This window comes from Brienomyrus brachyistius, chromosome 23 (genome assembly GCF_023856365.1).
Source record: "Brienomyrus brachyistius isolate T26 chromosome 23, BBRACH_0.4, whole genome shotgun sequence".
Taxonomy (NCBI): Eukaryota; Metazoa; Chordata; class Actinopteri; order Osteoglossiformes; family Mormyridae; genus Brienomyrus; species Brienomyrus brachyistius.
This window is the reverse complement of record NC_064555.1, coordinates 18,767,460-18,787,188: the sequence shown is the minus strand read 5'-3', so window position 1 is coordinate 18,787,188 and position 19,729 is coordinate 18,767,460. Positions and strand designations below refer to the sequence as shown.

The following is a 19,729-nucleotide window of genomic DNA, read 5'->3' as shown; positions in this document are numbered from 1 at the left end:
TGACAGGGGAACCGGTGTGTGCGTCTGCACGCCCAAAGAGGCACACCGATGCTTTCAGAAATGAAGTATCATAATATGTGAATTTCCCGCTTTGTCTTACGGTAGGATGCCAAACATCCGCAAACTCAAAGAAGAAACTGTTTTTAGATACACGCTAGGAAAAAGGGAACCATGCGTATAACACGCATCGTCAAGTTCACCAGTCGGTTCTCCCTTTCACACAGGCTCAGCGGTTATAAAAACTCCTACGTTTATCGGACAGAAATTAATTTTGTCCTTAGGAACAAAAGTAGCTAGCGTGATTTATCGCCAATGAAGGCTTCCATACATGGCAAACCACAAGATGCCACTGCCTGAGCATGCCTGTTGAAATTAACTAGGGTGCCGCTAGCAGGCCAGCAAGTTCATTCATAAGGTCCTGAGCACAGCACTTATGTTTGCTATTCGCTCTATTCTTCTGTCCTGTAATTACATTAAGTGAGCAATATCTGATATCACTACATACTCTACCTTAAGGCAATTTGCACCGAACACCAAAATAGATTGTTTCCTTGGAAAACGAACGGGAAACGTTTATGGGAAAACGAAGTTCACAGAAAATCAGCAGGGCCAAATAAGGCGTGTCACGTGATTTACATGCACCTAACCAAAGACGCTGATAGGCTGCAATTAAAAGTCTGTAAGCCTGGGGATGAAGGTTTTTTAAATGACAGAAAATAAATAAATAAAATGACGCATTTTAAGCTTTTAAAATATTGTGAATATATAAAATACAATCTCCTGCGATGGGCTGGCCCCCCGTCCTGGGTTGTTCCCTGCCTCGTGCCCATTGCTTCCGGGATAGGCTCCGGACCCCCTGCGACCCAGAAGGTTAAGCGGTTTGAAAGTAATTAAATACATTAAATTATTTATTTTAAATATATCTATTTGAAATACTGCCCTTTTCTGGTTATTTGTACCCTGTAAGCCGATGTGACAGGGAGCGTTCGACTTCATACAGCCCCTTACAGCGCCGGCTTGGAGCAATGCATTCTAGTCCTGACGCAATGCATCATGGTTAGATTTCTTTGTCCGACTTCAACCGGCGCTGCAAAACGTCACCACGCGTCACCATGTCACATGGTACAAAAACCTCGCGAGAGCAAGAGGACTTAAGACATGCACCTCTCAGCCGCCTGTACAAACGAGAAGGGTCCAGCTGCAGACGCCTGTAGAGTGGAGCTCCACCGGATATACATCACCTCTACAGGAAACACGTGATCTCAACTCTGTGTTACAGCAAATAAACCCTAACCGGAGCTCCACTTTACGTCCTTAAAGATCACGTATTTCCGGTGGAGATGACGTATACCACTCTACAGACGCCTGCAGCTAGACCCTCTTGGTACAAACTGGAACCACCTCCATGGCTGAAGATTTTATTCACACTCATGACTAAACTTCAACATAGCTGACTCTAATACTGAGGTGATATTGAAGCGCCTGATTATCTGTATCAGGTGTGTTAAAATAGGGCTGTACCAAAGCACTGCAGGGTGGTAGTTCTCCAGGAGCAGGATTGGGCAGCCCTGATCTACACCCTTCTGGCAGTGCTGCCATCGCAGTCAGATCTCGCACACTACGAGGAGTAGAAGTTGTCCAACTTAGCTGCAGTCAGTTTATACTCCACCCCTGCAGCCGCCGGCAGATCGCGCTCCACGCCACGTCATCTGCAGACAGACCTAAGCTCAAGTTGAATGCACCCATAGTCTTTCCATATGTGGGCCAGCTAAGACGAAGGGTCCTCTCATTGGAATCTCTCATTGGCCGAAAGTTTGCCCAGAACATGTCTGGTAGCCCTGAGTCTCACATGAACCTGCAGGCACTAAAAACAAAAATGTGAAAAGGCACTATTTTATATATAGTTGCTGAAGCTCTATACGTTATTTGGGTAGATGGTTTATTTTCACATGGAAATGTACAAGTCCACATAGTACTACCCTATTGTAGTTTTAGCTTTAACAGAGTGATTTTTGGTCATTTTCCCTGTTGAAATGTTTCACGGTTCTGGTTCTAGCTGGAATGGAGGAACCAGTTCAAATTAAAGTTTGTTAATAATCTAGTGCCTTGCTGAAGATGTTCTTTCTGCATTTGAAATAAAAAACAAGAAATGCAGACAGATACAAAAATGAAGTAAACATTATTTCTGCATTATATAGCATTATATAAGGAACATAAAGTACACAGGTAGAGGCATATAGTGGAAAATCCCAAGTCAAAGGAGACAAATGATCTCCTCAAAGAAAATTTACAAAAGAGAGGAGGCCATTTGGCCAATCAAGCTCGTTTGGGGAGAACTTAACTAGTAGCTCAGAGTTGTTAAAATCTTATCCAGCTCTGATTTAAAGGAACCCAGGGTTTTAGCTTGCGCTACACTAGTAGGAAGACTATTCCATACTCTAACTAAATGCTTCCTCAAATTCATTTTAAAATGTTCTCCCGCTAAATTCCACTTATGGCCAGGAGTTCTATTATTTAAACTAATATTGAAATAGCCATTTGGCTGAACATTCCTCTAAGACCAGGAATCATTCTTGTTGCCCTACGTTGCATCCTTTCCAAGGCAGCAATGTCCTGTTTAAGATATGGTGACCAAACCTGCACACAATATTCAAAGTGGGGTCTTACCAAAAAATTATATAATCGTAGCATCAACTCCCCACACCTAGAGATGTAACCCAACATCCTGTTGGCCTTTTTTATTGCTTCCCCACATTGGCGATAATTTGACATGGAAGCATCAAAATACACACCGAGGTCTTTCTCATAATCAGCTACCTTTATTTCAGTGAAACCCATAAAATTTCTGTACTTTATATTTCTGCTCTCTGCATGGATTACCTTACATTTATCTATGTTAAATTTCATCAGCCCGGTCGTTAATTAAATCAAGATCCCGTTGTAGCCTCTATGCTGCTAGATCAGTATCTGCTACACCACCCACCTTGGGGTCATCTGCAAATTTAACCAGTTTACTGTATGTACTGGTGTCAATATCATTAATGTAAATTAAGAACAATGGTGGTCCTAAACTTGAACCCTGCGGTACCCCACTATGAACGCAGGCCCACTGTGACATTTTGCCTCTAATAACTACTCGCTGCTTCTTGTCTGATAACCAGTTTTCGATCCAAGCTGCTACAGTTCCTAAAATCCCTGCAGCTTTGAGCTTAAGCAAGAGCCGTTTGTAGGGGACAACATCAAAGGCTTTCTGGAAATCTAAGTAGATCACATCGTAAGCCTTTTTGTGATCAATTTCTCTTGTAGCTTCCTCAAAGAACTCAAATAAATTAGTTAAACAGGATCTACCTCTCCTAAATCCATGTTGGCTATCCCTCAGAATGTTATTTGAATCCAGGTAATCTACCATTTTCTCTTGGATTATAGTTTCCATTACTTTTCCAGTTATGCAAGTTAAACTAATTGTCCTATAGTTTGCTTATAGTTCTATCCCCTTTTTTGAATATGGGCGTTATATTAGCATGCTTCCGATCAGAAGGTACCACACCAGGAGATAAGGATTTCTGGAATAGTAAAGTTAAAGGTCGGCGAATAATATCCCTCATCTCTTTTAAAACTATAGGTAAGATGCCCTGCGATTTATTTATTTTGAGCTTAAGACAAGGTAAAGATCTAATGCCTATTTATTGTTCCATGCCCAATCAGCAGTGAATATTGTCCTTTTTGAGGTAGAGAGTGAGCACTTCAATGCAGCATCGTCTGTGTGCTGGTGTGCTGTTTTGCATGAGGTCACGTCATCGCCGTAGGTGAATTGTTTACTGAAGGCGCATGAACAAACCTGGCAGCTCTCATACAGTGATGTATGGGGAGCGATGGGAATGTACTTCACAATATACAATAAAGCAGTAAAATGCTAGCACAATGCTGCACCTCGCCCAGCTTTTGAGGGATCAGGTATACAGGGTTTGAGACTCATCTCATTCTGCCTCTCCCACCTGTATGATACCCAGACAATGCAGGTGGGAGGAGACAGAGAGAGACATAAACCTGCCGGATGCTGCGCATCTCCCACAGTGTCTGACAGCCAGCAGAAGCCGGACGTCGGCTGATCACAGAGCGGTGAGTGAAGCAGACATTCATTGTTTGCTGGCAAAGTAACATATCAGTTTTTAATGTATTCATTTTATACCACTGTTATTAATGCTATTATGCATTACATAGTATTAAGAAATTGTTTTCCAAGAAAGTAATACATTGGTCTAAATGATTATATCACAAGTCATTGTAAAATTTCTATACAATGTACATGACAAACTAACAAATAGTGCTCAACAATTAGCACAGTTTTCATGTAGCAGATGTAAATATATTTTATCCTGGTAATGCTTATTTGCATGTATTAAAACCACAGTTAAATGTAAATATATGACTCATATGTCCCTACACGTCATATGTTTTGAAATTATTGTAAATCATTAAAACACAGGAAGACAGGTACTTGGCAGCAGTTTTGTTTTAACTTTGGCATATAGTGGTATAAAATAAAAGTGTAATAATACCTCCCATCAGGATGTTTGGGGTTAACACTTTTTCTACACTCAATTAGAGAGAAATCACACCATTACAGCCGGAGCTCAGCTGGGGAGGGGAGTCCTGGGTCAGTTAAGGGAAGCGCTGTCACTCTTTTGGGCAATAGGGGCAGGTGCTTAGGATCGGCCCCCCACCCTGCACAGGGACAAGCTTTAAAATATTTATTCTGCAAGAATCTGTGCTGGTGGTGTTGTTAAAATTTGACATGATAAATGTTTCCTTTTCGTATTTGTGTCAGTATCATACACTAATACGCTAATAAGGCATTATGCACATTTGCTTAAAAGGACAACGGGTTCTCTGTAGTAAAATGTGCTCCTGCAGATGTTCTCAGAACAGGGTACTGGGCTCACCGCAAAATCCCTGTGTGCCAATGTGATTTGCCTTCAGGTACCATTGGGATGCCGGAAACTACACGGTATCTAGGCAGCTGCTAGCACAGATCACATTGCATGGCAACGCACCCTGTGGCAGCACAGGAAAAGAAACAGATTCATTAAAAAATAAATAACATCACCTGTTACATAGTCTGCTTACATAATCATCTTGTCATGGAGAAGCATTCCCCTACCATATGAAATTTACATACGTTTACATTTACATTTACATCGTTCCAGATCCTTGGACTTATACCAAACATATACCAAGGAAAAATGATTAGTTCCTTCTCATGGAAAAAAACATCCTATTGTTATTAGCATATTATACATTGATTGTGTCCTGCACACGCTCGGGCACGGAGCGGGGAAGCAACATCGGAGCCGGGAAATCGTGGGAATGAGGGATTTTAATAAGAAAACAACACGGAACACTATACACCATAAAAAACAGACTTTAGATGTTAATGACCAGACTGGGGAAAAGATACCTAAGTTCTAGCATGTGAGTCGTATTCCAAAGAAAGATCGTATACCAAGCAAAATTTTTTGCGTCCAGACAGGACATATACCAAGCTGGACTTATTCCAAAGCGGAAGTATATACCGAGGTACCACTGTATTAGATAACTGCCTACATATTGCATTATGAATATAATATAATATAATATAATATAATATAATATAATATAATATAATATAATATAATATAATATAATATAATATAAGGGCGGCATGGTGGTGCAGTGGTTAGCACTGCTGCCTCACACCTCTGGGACCCGGGTTCGAGTCTCCGCCTGGGTCACGTGGGTGTGGAGTTTGCATGTTCTCCCCATGTCGTCGTGGGGTTTCCTCCGGGTACTCCGGTTTCCCCCCACAGTCCAAAAACATACTGAGGCTAATTGGAGTTGATAAATTGCCCGTAGGTGTGCATGCATGAGTGAATGCTGTGTGTGTGCCCTGCGATGGGCTGGCCTCCCATCCAGGGTTGTTCCCTGCCTCGTGCCCATTGCTTCCGGGATAGGCTCCGGACCCCCCGCGACCCAATAGGATAAGCAGTTTGGAAAATGGATGGATGGATGGATAATATAATATCCATCCATTTTCCAAACCACTTATCTTATTGGGTCACGGGGGGTCCGGAGCCTATCCCGGAAGCATTGGGCACGAGGCAACTCCAATTAGCCTCAGCATATTTTTTGGACTGTGGGGGGAAACCAGAGTACCCGGAGGAAACCCCACGACGACATGGGGAGAACATGCTCCACACACATGTAACCCAGGCGGAGACTCGAACCTGGGTCCCAGAGATGTGAGGTAGCAGTGCTAACCACTGCACCACCAGTCAATCCCTCTGTACATAATATTCCTGCCCTTGAATAGCCTACTATTAGTTTTATGATAGTACATTTATTCACTCAAATCTTTGTAATATGTCTCCTTTTTCAACTTGAGAATGTTCTTCTGTGTTTCACAAGTAGCCACACAAAGTTTCCTCTTATTCTACGGTGGGATTTAAGGCTTAAGCTAAAGAGCAGTTTTTTCCCCGCAGCTGTCAATGTGCTCTAAAGTAGCTCACACTAGTGACCGAACTTTTTGGCATTACGCTTTAAAAATGACTACACAAATATTGGTGGTAATGTTTATAAACAATCAGAAAATGCTTACAAATATCATATATTAGACGATTACATAAGTAGCTGGAGTAAAGTTCTTCAATCTCTAAAAATGAGAAATGTTTCCACGATCTTGCCCGCTAGCGTCTTTGTAGTGCTGATTCTCTGGCCCACGCCCTCCACACACAATCTGGCAGCTTAACTGAGCACTATTTTGTTTGCACTTATCTGTCGTTTGTTTGTACTTACCGCTCATTTTGCACTTTATCTCCGGTTTATACATATCATGGCATCGTGACATATTTCCTGCATAATCATTCTCTTGGTAGTTCCTGTATAATGCACATTACCTCATGCAAATTTTGCATATAATCATAATTTACGCTTATATTCACGTTTGGGATGAATTGCAAGCCAGGCCTTCATGTGCAACATCAGTGCCTGACCTCACAAATGCTCTTCTGGATTAAAATTCCCACCAGCACAGTCCAAAATCTTGCGGAAAGCCTTCCCAGAAGAGGGGCAGCTGTTACAGCTGCAAAGGGGGGGTGGGACTCCATACAGATGCCTGTGGATTCAGAATGTGAATGTCATGAAAGTTCCTGTGGGTGTAATGGCCAGCTGTCCCAGTACTTGTATTCATATAGTGTATGAATCTCATTACAACAAGAAAGGAGACAAATTTATTTTGTCATGTGGCAGTAATACGCTGCTGTAAAAACCAACCACCTTTTCTTCAAAATGAAATGCGAGGGGTGTTTTAGTTCACAGTCCCCTTCAGTGCCATGATGCTGGGGAATCATAATGTCACTGTGCCGTGATACAGAATACCACACTGGCATTAAACAGCTCTATTTATAATGGATTAGAGAGCTGATTTAACTCATTGTTTTAAAAGACAACATATCACCAGTCAGCTCACTGAGATGTAGGATTTTTCTAGAGTGCTAAAAGTGTATGGACCCCCCTCACATACATTCTCAGTGAGATCCCCTTTCAGATCAAAAAGCAATCCCTACCAACTCACTTTAACAGACCAGGAGGTGTCATGAAAAACATTCTACATTCACCATGTAACTGTCCTTATTCTCGCAGAAAATTAAAAAAAAAAAAATACTTTTTAGATCTAATACTGACTGAAAATGTAACTAATGCAATCACTATCCACAGCTGGTTTCATGGAAACTGTTAAGCAAACCGATATACTTCTGTGAAATTTCCACTTTATACTGTTGTAAATGAACACGCTAACATTGCACCCTTTCTTACCAACAGCAATTGAGGAATAAGAGGAAGGCTGCCATGCTTATCTGGGTGGCGACTGTCACTGTGCTCCACCTGCTGGCCCACGGACTCGCGGGTGAAAGCCGACGCGCTCTGTGTGCCTCCAGTCTGCTGATATTACAAAAAATGCATCATCCTTGATCATTTTATTTCGGAGATAAATACTGCATTGTTAGAAAAACGACAATTATAAAGTTAGATCTAGTAGAAAGCAAGCATTTCTAAACACTAAGGTGTCTTTAAGATTTCAGATTTATGGCTGTGGTGGTATTTCAATGTCTCTCTGGCTACTCATATAGTCCTTGTCTTTTGCTCAGTGCTTCCACAGGAACCTGCAGCATCACACATGGTCGCCTCTAATGAGTCCCCGCTGCCCTTTCCTCCAATGCCGTTGGACTTCAAAGACAAGGCCAGGAAACTGGTAACCCTCCCCACACCACTGCAGCTTCACACATCACTGAGCAGCACCTGGACTCAGACTTACCTCCCCTTTTCCATCCTAACAGATGAGCAAGTGCCTCCCAATGGGTAAGATCCCTTTCTAATTCTTCCTCTGCCCTTTGCACGAGTCCCCAGGATAAGTGTTTTATAAGGGCATCTCAAGCTGACCTGCAGAATTTTGTCCTCCATGTCACTATCTGTCTGCCTGGCTGCAGGACATCCCCCACTAACCCTGATGGACAACATGAGCAGGTGATCCTGCCTCTCACCAGTTACCGTGTGCATATGTGTGTTCATCTGCACATTTATTCATGAGTTTTCGCACCTCATAGAGCAAAATGTGTGTCTTTCCCTGGTTTCGTCTCTCAGTCCATTGCCGCAGAAACTGACTGGGTCCAGTCCATTCTCCCTGTTCCTCCCCTTGCTCTCCTCCTTGCCTCCACCACTGAAGTCTGAGTCACATATGAATCCATTTAACGCTACAGGAGACCAGCCCTCAAGATCCATGAACTGGGTAAGCCCACCAAGGCTGCTGACATTGCGAAAACTCGTGATGTGAATGAGTGGCGGATGAGAGCTGACGGATGTTCTTGTGTGCAGTCTGTGTCTCACGTCTCTTCCTTTTACTGGCTGGATGGGAAGAACATCACAGAAAGGCTGATGAACTGCTCCTGCTTACTGCAGGCGGTTGAGATCTTGAAGAACACATCGGTGAGTTCTGCCACTCCATAAATGAGGTGCAGCTACGCAACATCGCCATCTGCTGTCCAGTATCCCTCTGCTGTTTTCCGAGGTTCTGCCATTTCTCTGCTCCGTTTCTCTGTCTGTCTCTGCCGCTCATCAGGATGCACATCGCTGTCTCCTGCGAGCCTTTGTGGCCCCTCTGGCCTGGGAGGCCCTGGTGAATGGGTCTGGTTTTAATGCTCAGGAACGGAACCTGCTTCTCTGGGCATCCAAGGTTCTCCTCCAGGAGGTACCGCTACCCAGCTCAGCCTTGCCTGCAGAGTTGGATCACCAGCAGCTGTCAGAAATGTAAGCTGCACCTCCTTACTGGATAACACTCTTGAATGCCATACATGTCAGAAGCTGATCCAAGTTAGAGCAACAGTGCTGCAACATCAATTCGCAGGTCTGTCTCCCTTACTCAGGATGGGTGTGTTCAATGAGGTATTCGAGTCAATATCCATGGATCAAAAAGTGAAGATCGTGAACTGGGTCAAACAGCAAATCAATCAGAACTGCAGGGTCCTACTGCCCTCGGGATCTAGGCCACCAGGTCAGCAGAAAGCCAAAGGTCTGGCATATGAATTTAGTTGACTAATAGCAAATACTTCCATAACATGAAAATAGAAGATTAAGTAATTATAGAATCACTGTGGCCAGTCTCACCAGTAGCCGGCACCACAGAGCCCTGCCTGCCTGGTATGTGGCTCTCAGCAGAGGTCATGGACATCCTGCGTCGCTTCCTAACCCTGCTGCCACCCTCAGAGTTTAAAAGCGTCCCTAAAGAGCAGGTATGATGCTCTTTCTCAGTATGGAGCTCTGGGAAGTGTTCACAATCAGAGTGTACTGCCATGTTAACATGCGCCTCTCTCTGCCTCTTCATCTCAGCTCTGCCCATTTGTCCAGTCCGACCAGTTTCGAGTCTCTTTCCGCAAACTGGGTGACGATGGTTCCACCCTTGGAAAGACTTTGCTCAGCAGAGTAAAGCAAGACTGTTTCTCCAAGGAGCAGGAATTCCTCCAGAACCTTGACAAGTGTGTATCTGACTCTGAATGCAGTATGCAGAAGCAGCTCCTTAAGCAGCTATGTGTATTGATGATGATGATGATGATGATGATGATGAGAACCCTTTATGAGAACCATGTCACTAGTCACAAGTACAGGCGAAAAAACTGGCCATCAACCTGACCACACATATACACAAACATCACAACAGGGGGTAGACAGGTCAGGAAGACAGGGGCAAACAGAGAGAAAGAAAAGAAACAGAATAACATGAGGAGAGAGGAGGAGAATAAAAAAACAGCCCCCAGACTGTACTCCAGTAGGGAGGACGTTGTAGGAACTGAAAAAAACACCTCAGCAACATAAGCACATGGTCACTTCACCTTACAACATAAAAAGGCGACTAGCAACGGGTGAGGGAATGGGGAGGTGGAGGGAGTCCAGCATAGACAGACAGCCATCCGGTCCTGCAGCCATGAGGGCGCTGGTCACAGACCCGCCTGTATGAAGCGGCGAAGGCGTGGGATGGGGGGAGGGTGAGTCCTTGGGATTGGGGGAGAGGAATGTAAGAGAGTCTCACTGCCTTGTTCTTCTGGGGGAGTTGTTAGTTCAGCAGCGGCCTTGGCCGAGGCCAATGCTGATTGGGGGGAGCCAAAACCTGATAGAATAGGGGTGTTTGGGTTTCCGGGCGAGAAGCTGTAATTTCACAGCTCCCCTAATGTCCACGCTGGTCTCCGCCATCCAATAACTTTTGCAAAGCCGTGAGCTTCTCCATGATGTTATCCAATTTGCGATCAATTGTCACAGTCTGAGTGCTAACAGCTCTGCCCACTCCATCAATCACTCCGGCCAGCCTAGTGGGGCTTTGAGCGGCTGTCACCGTTTTCTTCAATCTTTGATAAACCAGGGCAATGCCTAATCCAATCAGCATAAGACCTGTAATCATGGTTCCGAATAGATAGATGTCTTCAATGTCCTCCACGGAAAGAGCTGCCAGGCACACGACCCTCCACTTCCCCCATCCGTCCATCGTGTAGCCAGCTGCGTATGGAATCACAAATGATTACATCACTTCCTGTCACAGTATGCAGAAGCAGCTTCTAAAGCAGCTTTAGAAGTACTGTGGACCTGTCACTTGTGTCTATCTTGCTTTTTTTTTTTTGCTTCTGCATTTATCTTTACCTGTTCGTTAGACTGGGCCCCCTGACCTGTTTCTATGGCGATGCCACGCCTCTCAATGTGTCCCTGACTGAGCGCCTGCTGCCCCAGCTTGCTGACTGCAACAACTCTGATGCTGATAAGGTATTCCTGCACCAGTGCCCAGCCTCACCCCAGTCCAGTGTCTCGGCTTCTCATAGCTATATCTTAACCCATCCCTTTCCTGCTCCAGCTAAGGGTAGAACTGGTGAAAAAGCTTGTTTCTGGGAAGGGGAATCTGAGCCCGCAGTCAGTGATGTGGCTGGGCCCGGCGGTGTCAGCGCTGCCCACTTCCTGGCTGGCCAACCTGTCCCTCTCCACCATCCAGAGCAACCTGCCTTCGCTGGGTATGGCCAAGTGGGGCCCAGCCCAGGCCTGGGTGCTGGCGAACACCCTACTGCAGGGAGCCCAGGTGGGGGTCTCTGCCTGTGTGGCACCTCCCAGTCGCTCCGATTCCTACTTCTTCTGTGGGTCTAATTGCTATAAATAATCCACGTTTCCCTCACCTATTCTATTGTAGTCAGTGTCCAGTGGCGACTTGCTGTCTCTGGGATCAGTGGTGCGGGGCGTCCGCAGCTCTCTGCTGTGCAAGGTGGAGGCCCAGGGACTGCTAGGTTCACAAGGGCTGGGCAGACTCAGCCGGGAGCTCTCTACCCTGCAGAAGGTGGCGCTACTGGACGGGGTGAGGAAGGGCGGAAGGAAGATGATTCACACATGTAGACACAAACACACACACACACACACACACACACACTACATCGCCACAGCTGATGCTGCTGTCTGACCGCTTCCAGCTTCACAGAAACATAAGCATGCCGGAATTGGTGAGCAGCCTCCCAGACGGACTGCTGTCCCAGCTGTCCCTGGAGATGCTGGCGAAAGCCGGGCTACAGTCTGCTGAGCAAGTTAGGGACCGAAGCTGGACCCGCGCCCAGGTGACACAGCCTTACACCCGTCTACCATAAGGGCATCTGCCCTGGTACAGCCATCTGCCCATCCATGCTATAGTGGGCACCTGCCCTGGCACAGCCATCTGCCCATCCATGGGGAGCACCTGCCCTGATACAGCCATCTGCCCATCCATGCTATAGTGGGCACCTGCCCAGGCACAGCCATCTGCCCATCCACACTACAGTGGGCACCTGCCCTGGCACAGCCATCTGCCCATCCACACTACAGTGGGCACCTGCCCTGGCACAGCCATCTGCCCATCCACAGGGGGCACCTGCCCTGGCACAGCCATCAGCCCATCCACAGGGGGCACCTGCCCTGGCACAGCCATCAGCCCATCCAGAGGGGGCACCTGCCCTGGCACAGCCATCTGCCCATCCACAGGGGGCACCTGCCCTGGCACAGCCATCTGCCCTCAGCCGCTCACACTCATCTCTCTGTGTTTGCAGGCTGCCTTCATCATGAGCAAGATTCTGAGTGGGAAGCTGACTCTGAAGGAGTTGGGGTAAGTGTCAGCAGCAAAAAAAAGAGGGAAGAAAAAAAAGAGGGAGAAGGGAAAAAAGGAAAAAAAAAGTGTCAGCAGCGCGGTGCCATGTCACTGTATTGCCTTATAAGGTGCCCACTCTGCCTTTTAAGGAAGCTGGGTCCAGCAGTGCAGGGCGTGACCTGTGAGATGATCGATAGAACTAATCAGAGTGATGTCATGGAGATGATCCAGATGCTGGCTTTGAACGCACAGTGGCTCTCCAGAACCCAGGTTTGATCACAGTCATGGTTTTGAGGTTTGGTGAGGATAAGCTTATATTTGGACCTGAGTGTGGTTAGGGTTAAGATAAGGCTGTTATTGTAGCTTTGATTTGAAGTTGCTGAGTATGGGTTTTTAGGTTTGATTTTATGTGTGACATATATGAATTGGTGTTTGAATGTGTCTATAACGGGGCTTGTTTTTTACATTGAATGTTAGGGTTTCAGATACAGTGTTTTCACTCTTCCTGAAGATGTTTTAGCCAACTAAATGGCTCTGACTCAGAGCCCCTGTCCCGTTTTTAGGCATTGTGTGCCAATGCGAAGCTCTTTTACAACAAGGATGGTAACTTCAGCAACTTCAGCAGCATTGATGTGAACAGCATTCCTGCGGTTATGCTGCTTGAGCTTAAGTGAGTCGTCCATGGAAAGCCCATGATCCAGTTAAATTGTATTTGTCACTGATCCAGTCATTTTTCATAGTCGTCCGCCCGAATCTCCTTAACAGCCCTAGAATAATAGCAAGTCTGCCAAAACATCACTGCTCGCATTTCCTGGAGAAGATGGCCGTGCTCAACATGTCTTCCCTGCCAATGAAATCCCCGTCATGCCAGGCCCTCGCTGATAAGGCTCTGTCTTGCCTGGTAAACATAGTCATCATAATCATCATACTTGTCTAGATAAAGAGTGATGTGCTTCATCCATGCATTAATGCATCATTGAAATAAGCAGCCCCACTCTGCACGTGTTGAATTTCCAGGGAAGGAACCTCTCCACGCTCTCACCTGAGGACATCAGTCACTTGGGAAGTCTAGTGTGTGCATTAGATGTAAGGCGTCTCTCTGGACTGAGCCCAGAGGCCATTAACGCCAGTCTGCTGGCATTGGCCAAGTGTCCCACCCTCCGTCGTGATAACGCAGAGGCCATCTTCACACTCCTGAAGACCACATATGGGTGAGTGTTCCCGGCCACATTCTTTCTATCATGCTCTGCTTCCCAGGTTCTGATGAGTGGTTTGTCTCGCCGTCACCCAGTGACCCCTCAGAATGGACGGCCAGCACAGTGATGTCCCTGGGACCCCTTCTGCTGCTGAATGAGTCCATCCTCACATCCCTTCCTTCTGAGGTGCATAATAAGGACCTCATGATGCATCAGCGCTGTCATCACTCCCATTACAGTGTTTAATGTCACCATGATGCCCCTTCTGTATGTTCCCAGGCGTGGGTGAAGGATGCCCTCATTAACATCAAGGACAGCATGCCCCAGACTCTATCCTCTGGATCTCCAGAAGTGTTTCCCACGTTGACAGACCTCTCTGCCTTGCACAGGAAGCTATTTATCCTCACTACAGGATCTATACCTGCTCGCACCAAACGAGACGGTGAGAAGTCCTACTAGAAAAGGTCTCTTTTACCCAGAATTCTCCTCTGTGCTCTTTAGTGTGTACACCCTACTACGTTCTCTTTACCTTTTGATCGATGCCCATGCCTTCTCACAACCCCAGTACCAGCATTCTCCTCCATAAGCATCCCCACAGTGCTAGAGATCGAGGACCTAGGAGAGAGAAATGTGTACTGGAGTCCAGCTCAGCTTGCAGGCATCCCCCCTCAAACGTTCAGGGATGGGGTGTCTACCCTTGGGATGGTCCGCAATTACAGTGCCATGCAGCTCCAGGCCCTGCGCAATAAAACGATGGAGGTAGGTGGATTTGGGCACCGGGGAGTACCTGGGTAATCCAGCATGCTGATTCCAAGGAGTAGTTGCTCAGGTATACTCAGGTACTTGTTCAATCATTATCTTGAGACTACACTACTGTAACTCACACCTAGCAGGTCTGCCTCTGAGCGCCATTTGTCCTCTGCAACTGATCCGGAATACAGCTGCCCGACTCATTTTCAACCTTCCCAGGTTCTCCCACTCCATTGTTAAGCTCCCTCCACTGGCTTCCTGTAGTTCAACGGATCAAATTCAAAACACTAATGCTCACCTAGAGCCAAAAATGGAACAGCACTATCCTATTGAAAAGAACTTATCTCACCCCGCACTGCACCACGCTCTCTCTGATCCTTCAGCACCGCTCGCCTGGTCCCACAGTCTCTCAAGGCACAAGGAAGACGTGCATCTAGACTCTTCTCTGTTTTGGCACCTAAGTGGTAGAATGAACTTCCCCTAGATGTCCGAACAGCTGACTCATTGGGTGTCTTCAAACGATGACTAAAAACCTGCCTCTTTCTGAAGTACTTGGATTAGCACTTCCAGGATTATACTCTTATTAAAGAAAAAATTATTACTTACCAACAGTTTTTTAGAGTGACAGTATTCTTAGCTGGGTTCTATTGAATGACACCAGAATGTCTTCACTGATGATACTTCTAAGCACTTATGTAAGTCGCTCTGGATAAGGCCATCTGCCAAATGCTGTAAATGTAATGTCATGTAGCTGCTGCTGTATATAGGTAAGGGTAAGGGGCGTGTGCTGATTACAGCATTTTGCCACACTCACCAGAAAATGAACCACCTCAGGGAAGAGAACCTGAGTGCAGCTGTGCAGTGGGTGATACCTCAGCACCACACTAGCCCAAATTGACCAGGTCTGGATGTAGATGAACGTCATATCCAGGAGGCTTTGTGTATAGCAAACCCATAAAGACATCAGTCTCACTGAATATGTGCATGTCAATTTCAATAGTTAAATCAGTCTGCCCATGTGCTTTTTATATATTTGCATAGGGGCCTTTTCCTTGATCCTGTTTTCCTTGAATTGCCATGTATTCCAGCCTCTCATGTTGTTTGTATTCTCATTTCTATTGTGCTTCACTGGGTGCAGGTCTGGGGTCAGCCAGGAGGACTGTCCGAGGAGCAGGTGCAACAGCTGGGCTGCGTCACCCAGAGTTTCCTCCACACTGAGCTCCAGGAACTCAACATCAGCTCCCTGGACACCCTGGAGATGCTTTCCTCATGTATCTGGGAGCAGAGACAGGTCAGCAGGCAAGAAAAGCGGTGAAATGTGTAACGATGATGATATATTTGAACAGTATTTGAATATGATGAATATTTCATAGTGACGAAGGGCGTCTGTTTTATTCTGTTGTTGATATCGGTTTTGATTATGATAATGTGGATGGTGACAGGATTGATGACGTAATATTTTCTGGATTTTTTCTGAATGATAATAATTCTTATTATTCTTATTCTTACTATTCGCTGCCAGAGGACAGCGGTGTGGCTTGGGTTTATGAACCGTACTGGTTGCACACCAGCCAAGCTGGGAACCATGGAGATTGTGGGACTGGGCCAGTTTCTGTGTGGACTGAGTGTTAAAGAAATCGGTCAGCTGAGACCAGAGGCGTGCAGGTCAGACGTCCATTCTGCAGCGTCCAGACGCAGTGGGCAGTCGTGCCGCCAGCAGTGACCATGATGGAGGCGTGCTCTGTTGCAGGGAGGCGCTGGGGGCACTGGGCAGGACCCACTGCCCGGTTGATGTGGCCATGCAGCTGAAGGTGCAGGTGCTGAAAGCCATCGGAGCCCCAGCAAACTGGTCAGCAGCCCAAGTGAACAGTGCAGGGAACATACTGGGTCAGTTACAGAGGAGTACTACCATTTAGGGCACTTTTCCACCACTCCAAATACGGGACTTTTAGCACTTTTGCTTTTCCATTGTCTTCTGGTCGAGTACCAGTACCAAAAGTTCCAGTACCGAAAGTGCCAAACCAGCTGGGGTACTTCTGTACTTTTGGGTGGGACTCGAAATGCTGCCTTTGTTGACTGGTTATACAAATACACTGCCATTGAAACACAATACAAACGCCGCCTTGAAAAGAGGTTTGAAATCAGAAAATTATGATGAACGAAGTTAAAAAAAATGGGATTTGGTCGTAAGAACATATACAACAAAAAGATCCGGATGGCATGACAAAAAAAAAAGGATGAGAAAAAGTTTTGTTGAATGTACTAATGCAGCACACATATAGCGTGTTGTCCTACCGATGTGATTTTGTTGTAATAAATATTGAGGTATTTATAAAACAAAAAAGGAGTTCTTAAATTTCTCTGAAACCTGTCCTCGAGTGATTTAAATGGCAAGGATGAAAATGATTACGATTGTCTCGGAGACCACATGCAGCTTCTGACCTGATGTCATTCGGCGCTGGTACCAGTGTTTATGGCATGGGAAAACCAACATCTTGAAGTGCCGAAAGTACAGTACTTGATGAGGTGGAAAAACCCTTATTTCCTGCCCTAGTCATGGCCTCCTTCTTGCATCTTTCTGCCATATTTCTCCTGTTTGCTTCCTATTGATACCTTTGCTGTTATCAGATGTGCTGCTTGTTGTTTTGCATTACACCTTAAAAGCTTAATTAAATTAAATAGATAGTGGCTGTTGCAGGGGTTTTAAGTGACAAATGTATTGACACACCTCTTTGTCCAGAAGCTCATGCTGGCTTTAGCAGTCCTCCATGACCTACTGACTAATGGGACGTTTCTGCTCCTCAGCTACCTTGAACGCCTCAGAGCTGCAGAGCTTGAACCCCTCTGTGCTGCCCTTTATCCAGCCATCCACCATCCCGCTCATTCCCCCAGCTATGCTGGCCGTAAGTGTCCCGCCCATCCTGCTCATCCCCCCGGCTCTGCTGGCCGTGTCCAGCCTGATGTCCCTCATTCAGCGTGTTTCTTTTTATCTCAGTGTTTAATTGTCTGTCATGGTGCCTCTTAAGTGCCACTTCTACTTGCTCCTATCAGATGCTCTCACCTAGTCAGCTAAAGGCACTGGGTCCTGACAATGCTGAAATGGTGACTGAGGCCCAGAAGCAGCCACTGACGAGCGAGCAGAGGGCTTCTCTGGGAGATACAGGAGCTGTGTCCTCCATGGGCTTCGTTGGAACACCCGCTGTTTCACTACCACAAAGGGGTGGTGAGTAACAGAACATGCAAAAAGGCTAATAAATCTTTATGGTGGTATTAGTTGCCAGTTAAAATTACCAATAAGGTGCTTTACTGTTCATTGAAAAACTCAAAGAATTGACGAAAATGATAAATTATACATTGTGTTATGCAATGATGATACTACTGACAATGGTATTACCTTAGTATTACTTTACTGATAAAACAGAGACAATAACACAATCTTCTTTACTTTAGGAACTCCTGGGCTGAATTCAACTACAAGTGTCATTGTCTTACAGCTACTTCTGTTATTTGTGCTAAAATACAGCTCTGGAAACAATTAAAGGACCACAGCAAATTTTTCAGGCACTCATTTCAAAATTTATGGGCATAAATATGTATAAAACATATATTTTTTGCAAACTCCAGCCTGTTTTTTAATGAAGGGCTCCTTCCTTGCTTTATGAGTCTTCAGTTCGGCTTGTAGGAGCCTGTTATGAATTGTCCTAGCACCCATTCTTTTTGAAGGTTACTTGAGGTCATCCTCTGATTTATGAGGCACTGTCAAATAAGTTAACGATCATCTCTAGCATTAGAACGTAGCTACTGCTCTCTACCCGGCTGGTTTTCGTTATTGCCAGTGTCCCCTGCTTCACCTTGTTCTTGTGTACTGCTGATTTAGAGACTTTGAGCTCGAAAGCAGCCTGCCATTCAGTGTAGTCCTCTGTCAGTAGAACCAGGATTAAACCTGGATTTAAACATGCAGGTTTTTTTTTAATATAGAGTGGCCTCTTAATTTTTTTCCAGAGCTGTATGCCCATTGAAGCACTGTATGGGAATACTTTAATAGAAGTAGTCTGTAGTGAGATTGTGTGTCGGTTGCCTTTCACTAGCCTCATTTCCACAAACGGAAATACCACCATGAACAAAGTTCTCATTGCATTGAGCAGGAAATGGTCAGCTGGTACTAGCATCTAGATGATCCAGGCCACACAGAAGCATCACGTCAGGTAGATCATCATGAACACAGTCTAGATCGCATCAAAGCAACAAAAAGAAAATGCAGATTAAACCAACCAATGATGCCCCCACACTCAAGTGACACACCATTTTTACATCTAGAAAATGTAGCTTCCACTTTACACTTCTCATACTCAGGCTAGAAAACTCTGAAAAACAAAACACAGACACGCCATGGTGTTGGAATGTTATACCTAAAATACTAACACCTGGATGACCCTGCTGAGCAGAAGGTTCACATATGGAAGGACAGCAATGAGAGAGGAAACGGTTACCGGGCATCAGGTAGGATGCAGTCTGCACAGGCATGACACCTTTACTATCTACTAATAAACTTATATGCTCATATTTCAACATTTGCTATTTTATGTACTTTCAAGCTTAAATTTAAGTGACGCATTACCTTGTGTAAACATCATGAAGAGCTACTGTCCTGAATAAAACACCGTCTGATCTCACTGTTGCATCCACTTGCATTCTTGGCTTTACTTGTAATATTGTAAATGTTATATATGTTGCAAATGTTTCTCTCAAATTTTACCTTTCTTTTACACGCTTGCATGTAAAAAGGAAAAGTCTGGATCTTTTTGTAGTAAACCAGAAACACATGGTAATCTTCAAAGAATAAGTAATATGCTACATTGAAGTCTTGCAGAATATACCTTAACAGGGTGGCAGGGTGCCTCAAGGGGATCTGCCTGCGTGTGTGTAAGGGGGGGATCTTTGTTCCTGAGCCGCCAGGGAGATATCATCACCTCCTGGGAGATATCACCTCCCGTGCATTCTCCAGTGGCTCCCCCAACGGGACGTGTCCAGCTGACTCCTCTTGAACTGAAGGAGTAGTGCCTCTATATCAAGGTTCCCTCCAGATCACCAAACTCCTCACTCTGTCACAGGA

The 19,729-nt window shown here is 45.5% G+C and overlaps 1 protein-coding gene across 3 annotated transcripts; it reads left to right on the top strand.

Annotated features, from left to right (window-relative positions):
• The first annotated feature begins 4,015 nt into the window (after positions 1–4,015).
• On the top strand, positions 4,016–19,289 carry otoa (otoancorin). 3 transcript variants are annotated; one of them, XM_048992465.1, is made up of 29 exons: positions 4,016–4,119; positions 7,858–7,942; positions 8,184–8,287; positions 8,373–8,394; positions 8,523–8,559; positions 8,677–8,821; positions 8,950–9,018; positions 9,152–9,339; positions 9,456–9,601; positions 9,691–9,821; positions 9,919–10,064; positions 11,229–11,337; positions 11,426–11,644; positions 11,753–11,914; positions 12,027–12,167; positions 12,633–12,688; positions 12,820–12,940; positions 13,234–13,340; positions 13,436–13,571; positions 13,688–13,881; positions 13,962–14,052; positions 14,146–14,308; positions 14,432–14,625; positions 15,755–15,907; positions 16,139–16,281; positions 16,367–16,503; positions 17,422–17,519; positions 17,668–17,839; positions 18,067–19,289. In XM_048992465.1, exons 2-29 carry the CDS (start codon positions 7,885–7,887, stop codon positions 18,153–18,155), a joined length of 3,531 nt encoding a protein of 1,176 aa, XP_048848422.1. In that variant the 5' UTR covers positions 4,016–4,119; positions 7,858–7,884; the 3' UTR covers positions 18,156–19,289. The 3 variants fall into 3 exon arrangements, with proteins under 3 accessions (XP_048848422.1, XP_048848421.1, XP_048848420.1); XM_048992464.1 differs by having other exon boundaries at positions 8,908–9,018; positions 9,456–9,583; XM_048992463.1 differs by having other exon boundaries at positions 8,908–9,018.
• Positions 19,290–19,729: the final 440 nt, after the last annotated feature.